The 18,758-nt window shown below is 39.7% G+C and overlaps 2 protein-coding genes across 2 annotated transcripts; one reads left to right on the forward strand and one right to left on the reverse strand.

The window, feature by feature from the left end:
- Positions 1-5,684: 5,684 nt before the first annotated feature.
- On the reverse strand, positions 5,685-11,488 carry LOC113135751 (serine/threonine-protein phosphatase alpha-2 isoform-like). Its single transcript, XM_026315999.1, has 7 exons — positions 11,087-11,488; positions 10,092-10,223; positions 9,195-9,425; positions 8,738-8,842; positions 7,374-7,597; positions 6,725-6,859; positions 5,685-6,584 (listed from the first exon to the last, which is right to left on the reverse strand). Exons 1-7 carry the CDS (start codon positions 11,139-11,141, stop codon positions 6,489-6,491), a joined length of 978 nt encoding a protein of 325 aa, XP_026171784.1. The 5' UTR covers positions 11,142-11,488; the 3' UTR covers positions 5,685-6,488.
- Positions 11,489-11,733: 245 nt separating this feature from the next.
- Positions 11,734-18,698, forward strand: pelo (pelota mRNA surveillance and ribosome rescue factor). Its single transcript, XM_026315996.1, has 13 exons — positions 11,734-11,973; positions 12,344-12,436; positions 14,143-14,293; positions 14,703-14,793; positions 15,718-15,881; positions 16,329-16,389; positions 16,636-16,797; positions 16,891-16,937; positions 17,067-17,140; positions 17,236-17,307; positions 17,571-17,645; positions 17,750-17,781; positions 18,081-18,698. Exons 1-13 carry the CDS (start codon positions 11,933-11,935, stop codon positions 18,173-18,175), a joined length of 1,158 nt encoding a protein of 385 aa, XP_026171781.1. The 5' UTR covers positions 11,734-11,932; the 3' UTR covers positions 18,176-18,698.
- Positions 18,699-18,758: the final 60 nt, after the last annotated feature.

Here is an 18,758-nt window from a genome sequence, read left to right on the forward strand (position 1 = left end):
CAGGGTTTTATACTTGCAAAGGACTCGGGATTGGTGGACACCCCACAGACACACACCCCCAAATTCCAGCATCGGTAGACATGGCGAAGGGGTGAGGGTGGGGCTCGAGGTAGAGCGATGGAGAGGTGAGACTGGTGGACAGGAACTGCAGAAAAGGTTTGGATTTGGAAAGGAGGTAATGCAGGAGAGCAGTGGTACAGGGGCTGGGGTGGGGGGGTCACACCGTGAATGAAAATGAGATCTGTTTTTGGAACATGCATGGTCAGTGGAATAAGACGAAGGGAGAAGGTGAGAGAGTGAGACAGGAGATCATCCAGAAGAGAGAGGGGGGGGTGTGCATTGAGTGACGGCCCAACTGGTTTCTGCTGAGGAAGGTGGCTTAGCCAGAGAGAGAAAAGTGAGCTACACACAGAGTGAGACACCGAAGGAAGGTGCTGGTAGACCAGTTATTTAGTACAAAAAGTAGCTAGATATTTTTACATGGAGAACGTGAGATGGACGTGTTAACATCAGTGGGAACAGCGCTGAGAGCAGAAATAACTACTTTGTGCTGTATCATCTCCAGTCATCAAGTTGTGTACATTTTTTTTTTTTTTATGTTTTACTCACAACAGACACCAGACCTGATAATAACTTAGCAAACCTAGTTAAGCAACATAGGAATGATAGAGGGAAGACGACAGTTAGTGTGTAGTAGAGGAGTAATTACTTGGGGACAGGAATGCCAAGGGGACAGCCAGCACGTCATACTATCATACAACAGAGGAGAAGCCTCTTCTGCAGATACAGGAGGATCAAGTTTTATTTCTCTTTTTTATGAGAAAGGGAAGGCAGCAGAGGAGATATGGAGTGGCTTAAATAGATGTATGGCAGATGATCTGGGTACAAACTTCTATTCAGCGAGGCACAATGGCCTCTTGTGGTGGATTTAGAGCATTGAAATTAGGAATGCATATGGTTTTATTGGGAATAATGTTTCATTCTGTATATTAGGGTTGAAAGTGTCTTGTCTCTGCCAGGAATAGGTTTTCATTTAGTTAAAACGTAGACAGAACCTTGACAGTTCAGTGTAAAAATGAATAATCTAAAGTAAACAGCAGTAAACAGACTGTCAAGTGGGGCCCAGTCATTTTTAAAACAGGAATTCAAGTTGCTGAAGCTAATCAATAAACTGACAGGTGTAAGAACAGCAGTGGTCGCTGCTCACTACATCTGACAGCTACAGGACCCATCTATGTTGCAATCCAGCTATTACTGCTGGATGTTGTTGTGCAATGCAACAGCACGGCTTGCTAGCGATTACTTCATGACAAGTTTAATCTGCCAAAGTTTACTTTTTCAAAATATTCCTCTCCACAGAAGATTTCTAACATTTTTTGAGTTTTTTTGTAGCAGCTTTCAAGTGTCCAGGCAGCTGCTGATGACCCACTGACCCTGCCCTCTGACCCGCTGCTGGTGAAGTCCCAAAACGTACAGTAAATTAGAGAGTGACAACCAGAAGAGCAGCACCCACTTAGTTTATTTTAAGTGGTGGGAGAATTACAGTAGGTGAAGCACTAAACAGTCTTTGTCTTATAAGAAAAAATGTGTACAAAGTTGTACAGATGTGCATTGATATTAAGAAATGAATAGCGATGTTGCAAATATATTTAGGATTCACATTTTCATTTGGATTTCATTAAGAACTATTATGTATAATATTAATTGCAATTAATTTCACTGGTATTTCAAATGGTCTGAGATTAATGAGTGTGAGGATGAGTGCCAGGATATATTTAACAACATATCAACACCAGATCCGCGTGTGTAGGTGAGATGAACTGTGAGTATGTTCAATTCAAGGGCTTAATCAATTTAATAAACATCTACAAGTAAAACATCTTGTACACATTTTGTTCCGCCGCTGTTCCCGTTTCTGTTTCACCCAGTCGTTCTCCAGGCCTCAGCTGTTGTACAGCCGTTCTGACCTCTGAGATTTGGGGGCTGTAATAGGGGTCGGCCTGTCAGTGTCTCCCTCAGGGCAGAGCAGTGACATTTAACTCAATATCCCAGAAGGATAAGGTTTCTCTCTCGCTCTCTTCCATCCTCCGCCTCTGTCTATCACTGAAGTGTCAGGAGCCTGCGTGTGCAGGGACTACGACAGAGTAAACCCAGGCAAGTTCGGACACCCATCACCTACAACTCCCACTGTGGCACTATCATGCCACGCCCTCATGCCAGCCTGAGGGATCAAGCCTTCCCTCCTCCACTTGTGAACTCTATAAATGTTCCCTGTCTGCACAAGTGTTAAGCACTGTGGTGATGCAGCTGTACGTACAGTCATCTTATGCAACCAAGCCTGTCTCTACTGACCTGCATGGTACATGCAAAGTGAGACGGGCAAGCCGGCATTTAGCACTAAAGGATGTGGAGCCAGGAAAGGCTGACACGTTTCCTAAAAAAAAAGGTTATTGTCATCAATGATACATTCTGCGAGCAGCACGTTGTACGCTGTCCAGCTGATCGACATTATTAATCTGAGGGCAAATAATGAAGGGAAGGAACTGTACTTTACTAGGTTAATTCTTATGCTTTAGTAACATCTTGTAATTATGACTAACACTCAACCTCTGCTTTTTCCAACACTCTCCAACATGCTGCAGCATCATCATCTCAACTGCAGCCTAGTATGCATCTCTAGGCTGCTTGTGATCTTCCTATTTTGTATGTTCATGTATGTTCAAAATAAATTATGAAACCAGAACAAGATCCTCTGAGCCACAACATACAACTTAATAACATGAGATACCGACAGTGAGGACATAATTAGTACTAAGCAATAAAGCTATGGATAAAGGAGACACAGCATCGCTGTTACAGCATTAGCTAATAGTAATAATAGAAGTGGCAGCTGAGTCTCTGAATCCAGAATTCCTCGTGAGATATAAATAGTGCAGGTGACACAGCGCTGTTGGGTATGGCCCCATCACAGCTTTGCAGCTTTGTATCTCAAAACGATGGACCTTTAGTCCGTGCTCGTTAGTGTAACTTTCATCCAATGAGAGAAAATCAAATGGGATGGATGTTGGAAGACACATTTCACCCCACAGTGTCATCGGTTTTCATGCAGTATATTGGGCTGGAGAGTTCCTGGTTGTTCACACCATTCCTCACACTTCGGGCTGCACTATAAAAGCCACAGGGGAGCCGACAGTAAATTGAGCCTATTGATTAAAAATAGGTTTCATTTTACTGACGGAGTGTCATTTTTGTGGCTGGTTCTGTATTTTTAGTGACAGGTGCTGTTAGAGATTGAGCACAACTTAAAATTTAAACTTCACCTAGCTGTCCTGAATCACTAATAATAATAGTTAAGAGGAATTCACAGCACAGATGTTGCTGTAGAATGTTAGAAAATCAGCGTAAAATTCATTATTAACATAACAGAGAACTGTATGTCCAAACTGCAGATTGATCCACTATAGGATGTACTACAGAGGTTCACTACATGTACTTTTTGAATAAATTGTCTTAATCCTACTCAAGTACATTTGAAGGAAAATAATCTGTGGTTAGTTGCATTTTCATATACATCCCATTCTTCATTTATAATTTATTGACATATTCTGGGTGCAATACTAATATAACCTCAGATGTCTGTGATCATGCTTAAAGGACAAGGATTTGCACACATGTACTCACCGAAGAAATACAAAAGTCAAAACACTAAATAAAAATGTTTGACACATCATTAACCATAAAAAAAAAATAAATTAAATGCACATGACTCAGGTGATGAAGAAAGATTCACCATCAATGACAAAAACTAAACTTCTGCTTTAAACTAAACTGTTTCCTGGTATTCTACTACCGGGGCTTTAAACTACTAATGAACACAAGAGCAGTTTGGACAGAGTTGACCGTTTTTTTTTTTGGATGCCTCTGCATCAACAAAATCCTTCTGGAGTTTCATAATAGCAGTCATAAATGTGACAGTTTAGTGTTTCAGGCCAGCATAGCTGTCTGAACTAGTATGTTCAGTATTTGTTATCATCTGAGACATCCTATGCTGCATCTTCAGTGTCTTGTCTATTTTAAGTACACTAAACCAAGACTCTATTTTTGCTTCATTACAACAACTGGTAGAAATGTCACAGTCGCAGAATTGGACCAGACCCCGTCATTTAATCAAAGTTAGATTTTTAGATTTAGATAGTTAGATTTTCTAACTATTGTAGATAGTGAGCCTAATTATATCAGGAACCAGATCACAGGATCACAGACCAATACAAAATTTCCTGTAGAAACACAGTATTAAGAATGTGAGATCACATGACCAGTGACAAACTGTGACGGTAAAGGGCGAGTCTCCGTTGTGCTGCTAAAAATGTGCAGTCTGTACATGGAGACCAGGAAAAGTTAGGGCATCCAATGACACGAGTAATAAAGAGGTTTTGCAGTAAGAATGTGGTTTCTGTCAGAAGTGTAGTTAGAGCTGCCTGCATAGGTTTGCCGCATAAACATCTATTAGTCTTAAACACATTATTTTGCACACAGGGGTATCTAAAAACAACTATTCCTGAATAAGGATATAATAAAATAAATGAATACAAATTTTATAATAATTTTATCATAATTAAGAAATTAGTTTTCTGGAAATCAGTCTATTTTTTTTTAATATTCTTTTTAAGTCTAATCCTGGCCACGGTGGCTATAACTTTCACCTTATTGGTCCTGTAAAAGGAAGTAAAAAAGATAGAGTGCCTTGAAGACGGGTGCTGATGACAGGAAGATGAATGAATGAATGAAAAAGAGCCTGAGAAATGCAGAAGAAAGAAATGGGATCCTTTTTTGATAAATATAGAATAAGGAATGTAAAAGAATGAGTTTTCAACACAGCTCACATAGGAACAGAAGGTGAATATCACTTGTATTTAAAAGTATTACAATTTATATAGAAATGATAAAAATTGGATCTCACAGAACATTACAGCTATAACAGAAACCATTATTACATGGAGTACTTACAGGAACTTTCTTTCACACTGCTCTGAGAAGTTTAAAGAGCTCAACAGCGCCTCCCTGTGGATAACACCAGAACATCTCCAGACAGGTTGAACATTAAAATGAATGATAGTGATTACTGTAACAGAATATCTGTTTACATTGTTTTGAAAGCATGTTATTTCTGTTGGTATAGAAGGGGAATATCAAGTATAAATAACTTACATTTCTGGTGTGTACAACAGAGCAGCCTCAATTAACTGGCCTTGAGATTTAGTCGTTAAAAAATGGGCCATATGTTTTTAGTGAGTACTGAATATGTAAAACCTAAAAGAAATGACAATTTCTAAATGAACTAACCAATTACAAACTCCAGACCATTTAAGAAACAGTATTTAAACAGAAGACAACATGTTAAAACCTATTTTCAAATGACAATTTCAACATCTGGCCAAGGAGCAACAGGAAAAAAAAAAAAAAAATCCTTTTGGGTAATATTGATGTGTTTGGTTATACTGGCCAATATGTTTTCTCTTTGTAAACATAAAAATGTATTTGTTCCTGTGTTGGGATCTAAAGTGTCCAGTATCGTATACAATATTTCATTCTGCTTCTTCTCACCGTTAACTTTTTCATAATCAAATAATGACAACTCTACAGTCACTGTGAATGATTACTGTAAATATGACATGCAGACAGTGTAGCTCAGATTCTTGCTTTATTGGTCAACTTGATGAAAGACTACAAAACGAATTCACAAAAAATCTCTTTCAAGTAATCAAATCTGTACAAACCTAAACTGTATGGGGTTTTTACAGCTCTGGCTCATATGAATCTGAAGTCATATGCGTGTGTGTGTGTGTGTGTTAGCATGTGCTTGCTTTTGTTAGACCAGGTGACATTTGTTCATAGATACCAAAACAAGAGCAAGTCAATGCACGCATGCACACAAACAAACACATACACACACACACACACACACCTGTGAGGGTTTACAGTACAGAGGGCAGGGAAAACAAAATACTTCCCTCCTCTATAAGTATACACACACACACACATACATATATGCGCACACACACATACACACCACCTGCTGGCAGGGGTTTGTTGCTAAATTCATCATGTCAGCAATCACCCACTATCTCCCAGACCTTGCTTTTTCAGTCAAAGTTACTGCACAGACAGACACTGTGGTTTCAACCTTTCCATGGAAAGAGCGGGAAGAGAGAGGGGAAAGTATAAATCTCTAATACTCTCGCACAAAATGTACACGCGCACACATGATTTTAATGCTCACCGGCAGACGGGACGCGGTTTTCGTCTGCGCACGCACACAAACACACTCAGACAATTTGTAACATTAAATGTTTTAAGAAGTACAGATAAAAAAGGAAAAAAAAAGCCCTGGGTATAGGTTTGATTTCTGGCTGTTTGGTGAAAGAAAGGAGAAGAGAGGTAGAGAGGGCAGGAGGGATGGGGTGGAGGTCAAGGGCAGACTACTGGTGTCATTTCTTAGCTTTCCTTGGGGGAGTGACTGGGCGACCAGTGCCCATGCCCCCTCCACCACCATAGAACAGTTTCTTGTCCGCAGGTTTGAGAATCTGTAAATGCAAAACACGGGGAAAAAAAAAGTGAGGAAGAAAAAGCAACAACGAAATATTTCCAGGAGAAATTCCAATCACTAATGTCTGCACATATTTGGCTTGTTTCATCAAGTTGTCTAAGGGGCCTGGTTACTTACCTGGAAGGAGCACATGAGGGTCTCATCTACGCTCATCATGGCGCCTGCATTGTCAAACTCGCCGCAGTAGTTTGGGGCTGAGAACAGAGTCACCAGCTGCCTCTTTGCAAAGAACTCATATCCGTCCTCAACCACCTGAAAAAAAAATACATGATATGTGGTTTTGGGGGAATTTTCATTATTTTTTTCCATCTTTACAAAAAAAAATAAAATAAACAGGCTAAAAAACACTATATGCTTGTAATTAATTCATGACAGCACTTATGAAATATGTCTCGATTGCTGACGCTGCCTACCTGTTGTCAGTAAACTGGATGGAATCTTACTGAGATGAATATCAGGTTTTTATCTGGTCTCACTGCACTAAAGAGCCTGAGTACTTTAGCAGGTCAATCTCACTCTTCGTGAATATGTCATGTGGACATGGGTTGTTAGAATAAAGTGGTAACCTTGTTTTAACTTCAAGAAGCTTGTGTGAATCAAGTGGGAAGGTACATAAACTGAACTTCACATCCAAATCCTGCCAGTTTAACAAGATTTACAGAAGAGGAGCGTTCTGCCTCTTCATTAATTTACTAGTTTCATCTATCTTTACTAATTTGTATTCCCACAACACATTTAACCTTAAGAATCAAAGTCTTGTGCTGACCTGATGGGCCCGACAAATGAGGTCCATGTCGTGCTTGTGGAGAAACTTTGTGACCACGTCGGCGCCAAACGTGAAGGAGACGCCACGGTCGTTCTCGCCCCAGCCCAGCACATCCTTGTCCGGGTCGGCCCACAGCAGGTCACAGAGGAGGCCCTGATCAGGCACATCAGTGGGACGCATGACCCTTCGCACCTGCTCCATAGACTGGAGGTCTGGGGAAAGGCCTGAAAAAGGAAACAGTTCAATGAAAAACTGGAACTCTGTATTCGATGCTACACATACAGTATTTTTCAATGCCCAGTTTTGGGATGCTTTCTTGCTTTTATTTTGGGAGAAACTAACAAACCTGGGTGGTTCTGAAGTGCAACAAAATGAGTATCAGTAATTACAGAATTGAGACACACGTCAACCAAAGTTCTTCTTGGGCATAACAAGGATTGAACAAACAATCAAAACCAGTATCATGTGTCAACAGAAATGACACATGATATTGACACATGATTTATACTTGGTCTCATAAAACCAAGACAAACACTAAAACTCTACAGGAAATCAGGCATGGATTGTAACTTTTGATCTGAGGAGATGTGTGTTTTCCATCTATAAAACAAACCTTCAATTGTATATTTATGATTTTTTAAAAAATGGATGAGGGAGAGCTGCAATGGCAACATGCTCAACAAATGAATAACTCAAAGATATTTGTTCTGTCTTATGTAACTATATGTCTGAGGGGGGAGGGGGGTGTTTGTATCTGTCTCAGATGTGATAGCTGTTACTGGCTGTTGCTGCTACATTATCTGAACCCCATTTTATTATACTCATGTCTATATTACAACAAAAATATTCAAAAGGGAAAATAAAAATAAATACATGTTCAATTATTGTCTTTCATTGATTTTCTATTCTATTTACTTTCCCCAGCTGATTCTTTAATGAATCCTGTCTTCATTTTGTCAAGAGCATGACACAGACAGACCCTTTAATTTTGGTCTTTGTTGACTTATTTAAGACCATTGTCAGTTCACACACACAGTATATTCATCTGTGAGCCATTAACTGTGCTAGAGCCTACATAATTAGAAACCACAAAATGTACTGGATAAAAGATGCTACCTATAAGCTCATATACACTTATACTGTCCTGCAATATCACAGGCACAATCTGTCACAGAGCGACATGTTCATGCTCTACCTGTTAACAGCTGGTAGTATTAGGACTACGAAATAAAATGGTCGAAGTCTAATGATATAGCAACATATAAAGAAATTTAAATATGCTACAACAACAAATTAAGATCCCATAGAGGTGATGTGTGTGCATGCTCAGGATAGAAGCCAAATGAACTGTTTGATGAGGATACCTCCATGGCAACAGAATATCTTCTCATCAACAATGGCTGCAACAGGCAAACAGTTGAAGCAGTCGGTGAAGGTCTTCCACAGCTTTATGTTGTATCGCCTCTTACCTGTGGGAGGAAACCGCAACCACTTGGTGACAATCTTATCTGGAGACCTATAAAATCTTAACAGCTGCACCGATTACATCACATCTGAAACATGTTTTACATAATGCCACAACTGTGATTCACAGAAAGAGGCTTGTGATTATTAACTGCACATAGTGCTTGATCATGCTCCTTAGCCTGAAGCCTGCTGTACTGAGAAGCTGTGGCACTTTCCCCATCAGTTTTATTTTTTGTTATGTAATAGCAATACAATGGCAATAATGTCATGGTAATACAATACAAACTAGTAACACAAACAGCCGGTGATTTAAGATTTTAATGTCTGTATGTGGTTGCATGCTACATGACTTACACTCATCGTAGAAGCCATATATTCTGTTAATGGAGGCGCACTCGTGGTTCCCTCTCAGCAGAAAGAAGTTTTCTGGGTATTTGATCTTGTAAGCCAACAACAAGCAGATGGTCTCCAGGGACTGCTTGCCTCTGTCTACGTAGTCCCCCAAGAACAGGTAGTTGCTCTCTGGTGGAAAGCCCCCATATTCAAACAGCCTCAGCAGATCATAGTACTGCCCATGAACATCACCTGGTGAGACAAGTGGTATTGGAATGCAAACAGTGATGCTGGTCAAATGTGTAAATATCATGCAGGGTGCACTTGCAGAACTGAAGGTACAGGACTTGGATAGAAGTAGAACAACACTTGGCAGTGCACAAAATGAGTAACACTTGATACCATGATTATCCACGCACTATTTTAAATTAACCTGTTACTCCAATGCTACTTGATAATGAGACAAATGTGCAAGCTTGCATTTAGTGTGACAATGGCTTGTGATTCTCACAGCAATGCAAACTTCGTCAGTTCTTGAAATTTGCAAGCGGTTCCTTTAAAGTTGCATTCCTTCTTATGTGGCATCAGCAGTATCACACAAGGGGGAAACTCCAGGGAGGCCTGAAGTGCAAAAGCAGCACTGTACTAGCAAGTCAATATTATCCCTTCAGTTCTGTGATTATGTGGCAAGGTCACAGAAATTCACTGTATATTTCTATGCAATTCAGTTTTCTTTTACCATTTACCGCATTTGAAAACCTTCAGCATCGTAAGAAGGTAAGAAGAATGTACAGCGTAATGTAAATTTAAGCCCTCACATAACACAACACTAAACTACAACAGCTAAGAGTGTGTGTAAATGCCAAGTGACCACACTCAAGAACTCCCTTGACTCTAAAGAACACAACTAAGCCTCACCACAAATCTTGAGGGGCGCCTCGAGTTCAAGCAGGATTGGCTGGCTGAGAAAGATCTCCCGAGATTTGAGGCAGAGACCACGGATTTCATTCTCTGTCAGCTGAACGTTTTTTCCAGGTCTGGACCCTTTTACTGTGAGCGAAACAGAACAAGAATGACAAATAATGCACTTAAAACAAACATATTATAAACACTTTGGTATACATACTTAGAATAGATAGGTATCAGGCTATTCAAAACACAATGCAATTCAAAAATATAGTTTGCAAATGTAACAATGTTGTTCAAAGACTAGTCAAGTGAAATATTACATTTTTTACAATATAAGATATCCTAAAGTAAAAAACCCACAGAACAGTTGGCACATAATGTGGTGTGCATGCTGTTGAATATTCAGCTATGAACTCTCCTCCATCACTACATCCATCAAGATAATCTAAAATATGTTTCTATGTGCTGATCTGCTGATCTGATGTGCTGAAAGACAAATTCACTATGCTTAGGTTTTTCATAGTGAGAATTTCTTTTACCAGGTCCCAAAAGTGAATCAGGAGACACGACCTGAGGATATCACATAAATAACACTGACTGAACCCGGGGTGGTTGTACTGGGGTATTGGGCATTTTAAAATTATTTCTCGCATATAGCAACAATACTACACTCTAAAAATACCACCTGATGAATCGCAGTAATACATCTAAGTGGAGCTAACATTAAGCTATCTTCAAATATAAAGTTTAGAATGCATTTAATTGTATTCGGCTACAAAAAAACCCCGCAAAAACAAGTAGGGACAACACAGCTTAACTTTCTGCCAAAATGATGCTACTGGCCAAACACTACTGGAGCCTGCACAATTAAAACCTGTTATCCTTTATCAAGAAGCAATAGATGAACTTATCCTGCTAAAATAGCATAGGTGGCTATCGTTGTTAGCCTGATGGCCAAATTGATTACTCGGTTAATATACATTGTGTGAAATACCGAGTCTTACCTTCCAGGAGACGCTGTATAATGGAGTCGATGTTCAACTTATCGGCTTCTGCCATGCTAGTCTTCTATCCCGGTCGGCTTCAAATAAACTCCACGAATTATAAATGTAGCTAGAAGCTGTTAAATGGCTACCGAGTTACTGTTAGCTTAGCTTAGCGTTAATCGGCTGTCGTTATCCCGCTAGCTCTCCAACCCCGGGGCAGAATCGGCAACCTCAAAATTTGAGGCTGGGTGTTGTATTGTTACAAATGTGGTGGTTGGCATGTACTTCAAAAATTCGCTGTGATCAAATATTTCCCATTAGATATCTGAATTATCTTTAAATGTTCGGATTTTCTCCTTACGACGCCGACACCAGCACCATGCCACCGACGAAAAAAGGCGAGACGATCGTTAGCTCAAAGAGAGGCTGAACGGAAGTGGTCGGACAGTTTACGCGCTCCCATTGGTCGCTTTTGTGAATAGGCGGGCTTTCAGGAGGTAACGGCTGTAACTGATTGGCTGTTTTAAGTGTCTATGAAGGTTAACTTTTGTCACACCAAAATACAAAAAGAACGATGATTTTCTGATATTTCTCATATTTCGCCGGTCACAAATGAAAAATTGAAACCACATATGTGCAAATTTACACGACACCCACGGAAGTGACCGAGATAGGAAGAACTGACGTATTTTGTCATGACGCAACATCGTAGCGTCTGACGACACGTACAGAGTGATTCATTGAGAGATGGTTTAGCTAGTCAGCGAATTTAATGTAAGATAAACATGACGTTAATTCCTATAAACGATAACCTGACTCTTTCACGCCAATAGTACGTTTGTTTAGAAAAATATCCATCCGACCATGAAGCTGCTTCATAAAGACATTGAAAAAGATAATGCCGGGTGAGTGACTGGCTAATGTTAGCAGGCTAACCTATGTAGTATGCTAGTAGTATGCTACTTTGCAGCTGTCTGTACATGTGTCAGCTTTAGTAAATGTCTATGTGGTTTAAACGAATTTGTACAAAAACAGGTTTGGACAGTTTGGATTAGTTCAGAAATAGTCCCTTTAAGTATAATTTAATAGCATTTAATAGCTAGTACCATTTGAGACTGTCCCACTCTGAATATAGATTTAGCTTTAGTGAGTAAACAAAACAAGTTACGATTGATATAATTGATGTACAGTCTATAGTTACTGGAACAACATGGATGCTCCTGTATCATTTCACACCCGAGCTAGAAACTGGCTTATAGACTGTCACTCTTTCAGTCAGGTGACTCTGGTGCCAGAGGAGGCAGAGGATATGTGGCACACCTACAACCTGCTGCAAGTGGGGGACAGCCTTAGAGCCTCCACTATCAGGTAACTACTAACCTAAAGTTGTAGTGCCCACTGTCATGTGGGGAATAACGTTGGCTTTGTGATTTTTGTAGCCATGCAGAAGTGGTGGCATCTTTCCGCACCCTTTTCGTTTATCAGTGCTTCATTATTGCATGTTTTGTAATTTGTGCCATTTCTGTAGACATGACATCAAGGACAGACAGGGGCAATGACTGTATAGATTTACTATTTCATTCATAATCTAACGTTCAGCCAAACACACCATGTTGTTTAAAACTAGCACTGAGACATTTTTGCTGTAGATTTAATGTTTCAAATCCCCATAAAGCTTTACATGCTGCACCTATCTGGATGTGCCTGGTTCATATGTGAGGATTATGTTCTTTGACGTCTTCAGTGCTTTCAATACTATACGGCCTCTCATACTGAGAGACAAGCTTCTATGTATGGGGGTGGCCCCCTCTGACGTCATGGATTATGGACTATTTGACATCCAGACCGCAGTATGTCAGGCTGGGGAGATGTGTTTCTGGGACACTGGAATGCAGCATTGGGGCTCCACAGGGGATTGTTCTTGCTCCTTTTCTGTTCATGGTCTACACATCAGACTATAGGTATAACTCAGTGTCTTGCCACCTTCAGAAGTATTCTGATACAGCTGTTGTGGCATGTGTGTGTGGTGGAGGGGAAGGGGAGTACAGGGACCTACTGGAGGCCTTCACTGACTGGAACAAAAAGAACTATCTTCTCCTTAACACCACCAAGACTAAGGAGCTGGTGGTGAATTTTAGTAGATCAAAAGCACCATGCCAGTCAGTCTGCATTGATGGACAGGAGACAGACTGTACAGACCTTCAAGTATCTGGGGGTGGTACTGGACGAAAAACTGGAGTAGTCTGCCAATGTGGATGCAGTGTACAGAAAAGGGCAGAGCTGCCTCTTCTTCTTGAGAAGACTCAGTTCGTACAGTGTCTGCAGTGACATGCTGTGCATGTTCTACCACACTGTCATGGCATGTACACTGTTCTATGCTGCTGTCTGTTGGGGGAGTGGCATTATGGACAGAGACTGTAGGCGCCTGGACGAACTGGTGAAAAAGGCCAGTTCTGTGCTAGGCAGGGCAGGGGGCTGGACCCTCTCAGAACTATGGTGGAGCCACAGATGTGGAGGAAGCTGCTTTCTATGTTGAACAATAATAAACACCCTCTCTACGATATACTGACTAAACAGAGTAGCAGCTGCAGTGGGAGGCTCATTTCACTGCGCTGCAGAACTGAGAGGTTGAGGAGATCCTTTGTCCCCACAGCCATTAGACTGTTTAATAGTAATTGTTGATATGTTAGTTATGCTATTTATGTTATTAACTGACTGCCTTTATCTGTTAATTATATTTCATGTTTTAGATTTTATAGTGAAATTTCTATGTTAAAGTTAATATAAGAGCTGCAGGACATGAATAATCTATCTATCTATCTATCTATCTATCTATCTATCTATCTATCTATCTATCTATCTATCTATCTATCTATCTATCTAACTAACTGTCCGGTGTAACTTAAAACTTTGTTAAATTGCTTTATTTAGTCAAACATGTTGGTGAATTATTGTCATTGTTCTTTCAGGTTTCCAACATTTCCCTCTTACGCTTGTATCACTCAGTGTTTTGGTCTTGAAAACAAACACACAATTTGTCTAAATTTCAACTAAAGTTCTTGTGCTCTGTTCAGGAAAGTGCAAACAGAGTCCCCTACTGGAAGTGTGGGCAGCTCCAGAGTACGCACCACTCTCACCTTGTGTGTGGAAACAATCGACTTTGACTCCCAGGCCTGCCAGCTCAGAGTAAAGGGCACTAACATCGAGGAGAACCAGTATGTCAAGGTCTGAAAATTTTAAACAGCAGCCTTATCACATCTGTAGATGCTTTACAGTGGGGCAGAGGTAGTAGAGTAATAAAATTATAAAAGCAGTGATTGAAATATATTCAGAATAAGAGTTTGGAATCATTAGAGATCATTACACTTGTTGATTGCTTGCAGATAAGAAGTGTTTTTAAATATGAGACTTTTTCTAAGGGCTGGGTGTTATGGGCTGTCAGTATATGTTTTATGTATATTTACCTAAATCATGCTTGTAAGAAAAACTTTATGATGATCTGAAGATTATTAACATACTGATGTGTTTGCTACTTGTGTTTGAGATATGTTTTTTTTTTCCAATAATCATCCAGGCTAAATCCTGTTTGTAAGGAAAAAGTCATTGTGATCATGTTGTGTTTTTCACTCTTCAGATGGGGGCTTACCACACTATTGAACTTGAGCTCAACAGAAAGTTCACTCTAGCTAAGAAGAGCTGGGACAGTGTGGTGCTGGATAGAATCGGTAAGCAGGTGCTGCTGTTTAGCTTTGACTGCCATCATAAATGCAATTTGTTTTGTTCGATCTGAGCAATCACAGCAAAAAAGTTTCAGTTTGTCTCATTCTTGTGTTTGGTTCATTTATGCTCACAATCTCCACATTAACCAGGAGCTGTAAACAGTAATCGCACAGACTCACAAGTGTTTTGTTTACCAGTTTCATGGGCTTTACCAAATGCATGTAGGCTCATTTTTGTGTTTTATTTGTAGCATTCTGCCAAATATATTCATGGTTTCACTGATAAAACACAGACATTTGCTTCTAGCTTCCCAGTGTCGTGAAGTATACAAATATGATTAAAACAACACAGAGAGTCAACAAATTCTTACAGATGTTGAAGAGTAAGGGTCATGTTGAAGGTGTTGAATGACGAGAATCAGCTACATAAAGAAAAGGTTACAGTTTTGTTTTTCTGTAAATGATTTATACTCAGTTATTTAAAGAATTCCCTTAAAAATTCAATTTTAACCACAGGTCTAGATAGCAATAATCATGAGTAAATATATCAGAGCTTATTCTGACTTCATTCTCTGACTGACAGTGTGACATTTTAGCTGGTTTTCTTTTACAGAAAACACACAGTCCTCTTGTTAATGTATTTAAATAACCAACAAAGGCAGTGTTGCCATGGTAACGGAAAGGGAAGAAACAGGCAGAAAGTTCATAGCTGACAGATGGGGTTCATGTATTTGAAGAAGTGCAGGACTTGAGTCACTGCTGCTGTTTATTTAACCACATTACTAAACTATAAATTTCTGTAGAAAATGACATTAAATTCAATTACCAGTAAAATACAATGAATATTTATTTATATTTAACACATTTGTTGGTAACTTTATGAAGTACCCACTAACTCATATGATGCATTTATTGCTGTCTTACGTTCAGATCAAGCCTGTGATCCAGCACAGAAGGCAGATGTGGCAGCTGTGGTAATGCAGGAGGGTCTGGCCAACGTGGTGCTGGTGACCCCGGCCATGACTCTTCTCCGTGCAAAGGTGGAGGTCACCATTCCCCGCAAGAGAAAGGGAAGCTGCACGCAGCACGAGAAGGTAGTTAACTGCACTCTGAACAGAACAGGCAGATATACATACTTACTGTATACAATAATTATCACTTTTAAATGTATTCTTACATGTGAAGTTAATTAAATATGTTAAATATAAAGTCAAATGAATCTACAAGAGTAACATCTTAAAATTTAATAATCATTTATAAAATATATATAGCAGAGACATCAATTTAAAGCTCATGTATTTTTGATTCCATGTTACCATCACAGAGAGAATCAGCATTAAGACGAGGCGTAAAGACGAGAGTGTGTTGGATGCATAATCACATTTATGTGTAGTCATGAGAGCAAGCCAGTTCCACTTTTGAAAGTGTGATTTTTGGAAAGAAAAAATGTCATACTCAAGCAAATATAGTCAGTGGATGTCACAGTCCCTCAGTAATGGGACCTGTCATGTATTCTGTTTGATGACACTCCATCTCTGCAGGCGCTGGAGAGATTCTACGAGGCTGTGATGCAGGCTATTCTTCGCCACATCAATTTTGATGGTAGGTCTGCTGTGTAGACACTCAGAATGCATACAAGCTTAGTTCCTGTTTTGTGTCACATACTTCTCATTTACTATTTGAGTGTTGCTGTAACATTTGTTGTTTTGCTGTACTTTATGACATTTATACTGCACCTTTGCTTTTTTTGTTATTGCCACAAAATATTTGCTTGTTCTCTGTTTCAGTCAATGTAAAGTAAGTAAATAACAGCTCTGATTTTGATTTGTCTTTCTTGCCTTCTGCTAGTGGTGAAGTGCATCCTGGTTGCCAGTCCAGGGTTTGTGAAGGACCAGTTCATCACCTACCTTTTTAAAGAGGCTGTGCGACAGGACAACAAGGTCCTGCTGGAGAATCGTCCCAAATTCATGCTGGTCCACTCATCATCAGGTCATAAGTACTCACTCAAAGGTAGGAACTGGACAATGCTGAAAGTAAAACTAAAATCTTATCACAGGATCAAGACACAGTGAAATTCTTTTTTTTTTTTTTTTTTTTGTACAGAAATCCTCTGTGATCCCACTGTGACAAGTCGCCTCTCTGATACCAAGGTGAGTATGACATGGTGTGATTTGTGAGCTCGCTTTAGACATATCTTGGAAACAGGTGCTCTCAACTTGGAGAAAGTGACTTACCAGTATAAATCACTGTGTTAAATGGTTTTAATGTTTACCTCTCAGGCAGCAGGAGAGGTGAAAGCCCTGGAAGATTTCTATAAGATGCTCCAGCATGAGCCTGACAGAGCTTTCTACGGGTCAGTGATGGTGGAGTAGAAAAGTCAACAGACCACAGAGGCGTCACTCGTTCACGCTGATAATCAACAGCCTTTGTATCTTTGCTTCCCCACAGATTGGCTCATGTGGAAAAAGCCGCTGATGCCTTGGCCATCGACACCTTGTTGATAAGTGATAAACTGTTCCGGTACGTACTGAGAGATATGTGCACGTTCCAAATCTGTAAATTATCTATGTCACACACAGACAGAATTTATGGATAAACTGGTTGCTGCTGAAATGTGTTTAGCAACTGCCAGCCAACATTTTCATTGGTTTTTTTTTTTATACAATCAAACATTTTATGCCATTAGACAAGGGCATGTTACTGAAGTAAACACACAATCAGGAACAATCAAGTCCACTCTGTCTGTCAGTGCATCGTTTGTGTCTCTCCATGTTTACATCCAGACACCAGGATGTCCCCACGAGAAGTCGTTACGTTCGATTGGTGGACAGTGTGAGAGACAATGGCGGCAATGTCAGGTACCAATTATCTTTTGAAAGACTGACAATGTTACTGTTCAAGAACTGGCAGAATATTCTTTGTGAATCATCCAGCCAATGAGTGTATCTATTTTTTTCTACAGAATATTTTCAAGCCTCCATGTCTCTGGCGAACGTAAGCTATAAAACCAATCTGATTTTTATTCATTCTTTTCCATTCTTTCTCTTAATTTGACACTTTGAAAATGTGCTGTAAAGGTTAGATGATTGCAACTGGCATCATTTCAACACACTGAATTGATGAGGCCAATCACGCATTCAGCGAGACCTTGACTTTATCGTTATCGTTGGAAGTGAAGAAAGGACAGAATAACTTGCTCACCTACAACTGTGTTATTGAAGACATAAATTAACCTGTGGCCCCTGCTGTGCATTGTCACCTACTGATTGTTTTTTCCTTGACTGTCTCCTCAGAACTGACCCAGTTGAGTGGAGTGGCTGCAATCTTGCGGTTTCCCATCGCCGACCTATCAGAGGCTGAGGAGGACAGCAGCTCAGAGGAAGACTGATCTGCAAAAATCTTATAGGGAGAAAAGAATAAGTTCGTCCGTTGTTGCAGATAACACAAGAATACATGGACTTATAAAACAATAAAGCTGCTGTGTTATGATCCATGGATTCTTACGCTGCAACATCTATACCTCTTTCAAGTCCAATGCACCTGTTTTTTTTTTTCTGAATAATCTGAGCTTTTGGTTTAAAGGTGACAGTGTCTAAAAGGTGCTGGTTAAGTTAATAGCCGAAAGCTTTCAGCTCATAAGAATGCCAATGAAAAGGAATCTACCACATTTTGCCAAGTCCACATGGAAACAATTATAACATTGATTGACATTTAGCAAAAAAACTATTTTTTTCCTCTAAGTGTATATAAAGTGTATCTTTCTTGCAATTAAACAACAGAAGCATTTAACTTTGTGTTGTTTCACTTTGTCACATTTCTGTAATTCATGAATGAACTACAAGTTGGAGTAAGATATAAAATATAATTTATTACATTCAATAATTTTGTTTTCTACTGCATTTCAACAAGCTAAAAGTCAAGTATACTCAGGATTTGATACATTGATATTGACGTTCCACAGTTACAACAGT

The sequence above is a fragment of the Mastacembelus armatus genome, chromosome 19 (assembly GCF_900324485.2).
Source record: "Mastacembelus armatus chromosome 19, fMasArm1.2, whole genome shotgun sequence".
Classification (NCBI taxonomy): Eukaryota; Metazoa; Chordata; class Actinopteri; order Synbranchiformes; family Mastacembelidae; genus Mastacembelus; species Mastacembelus armatus.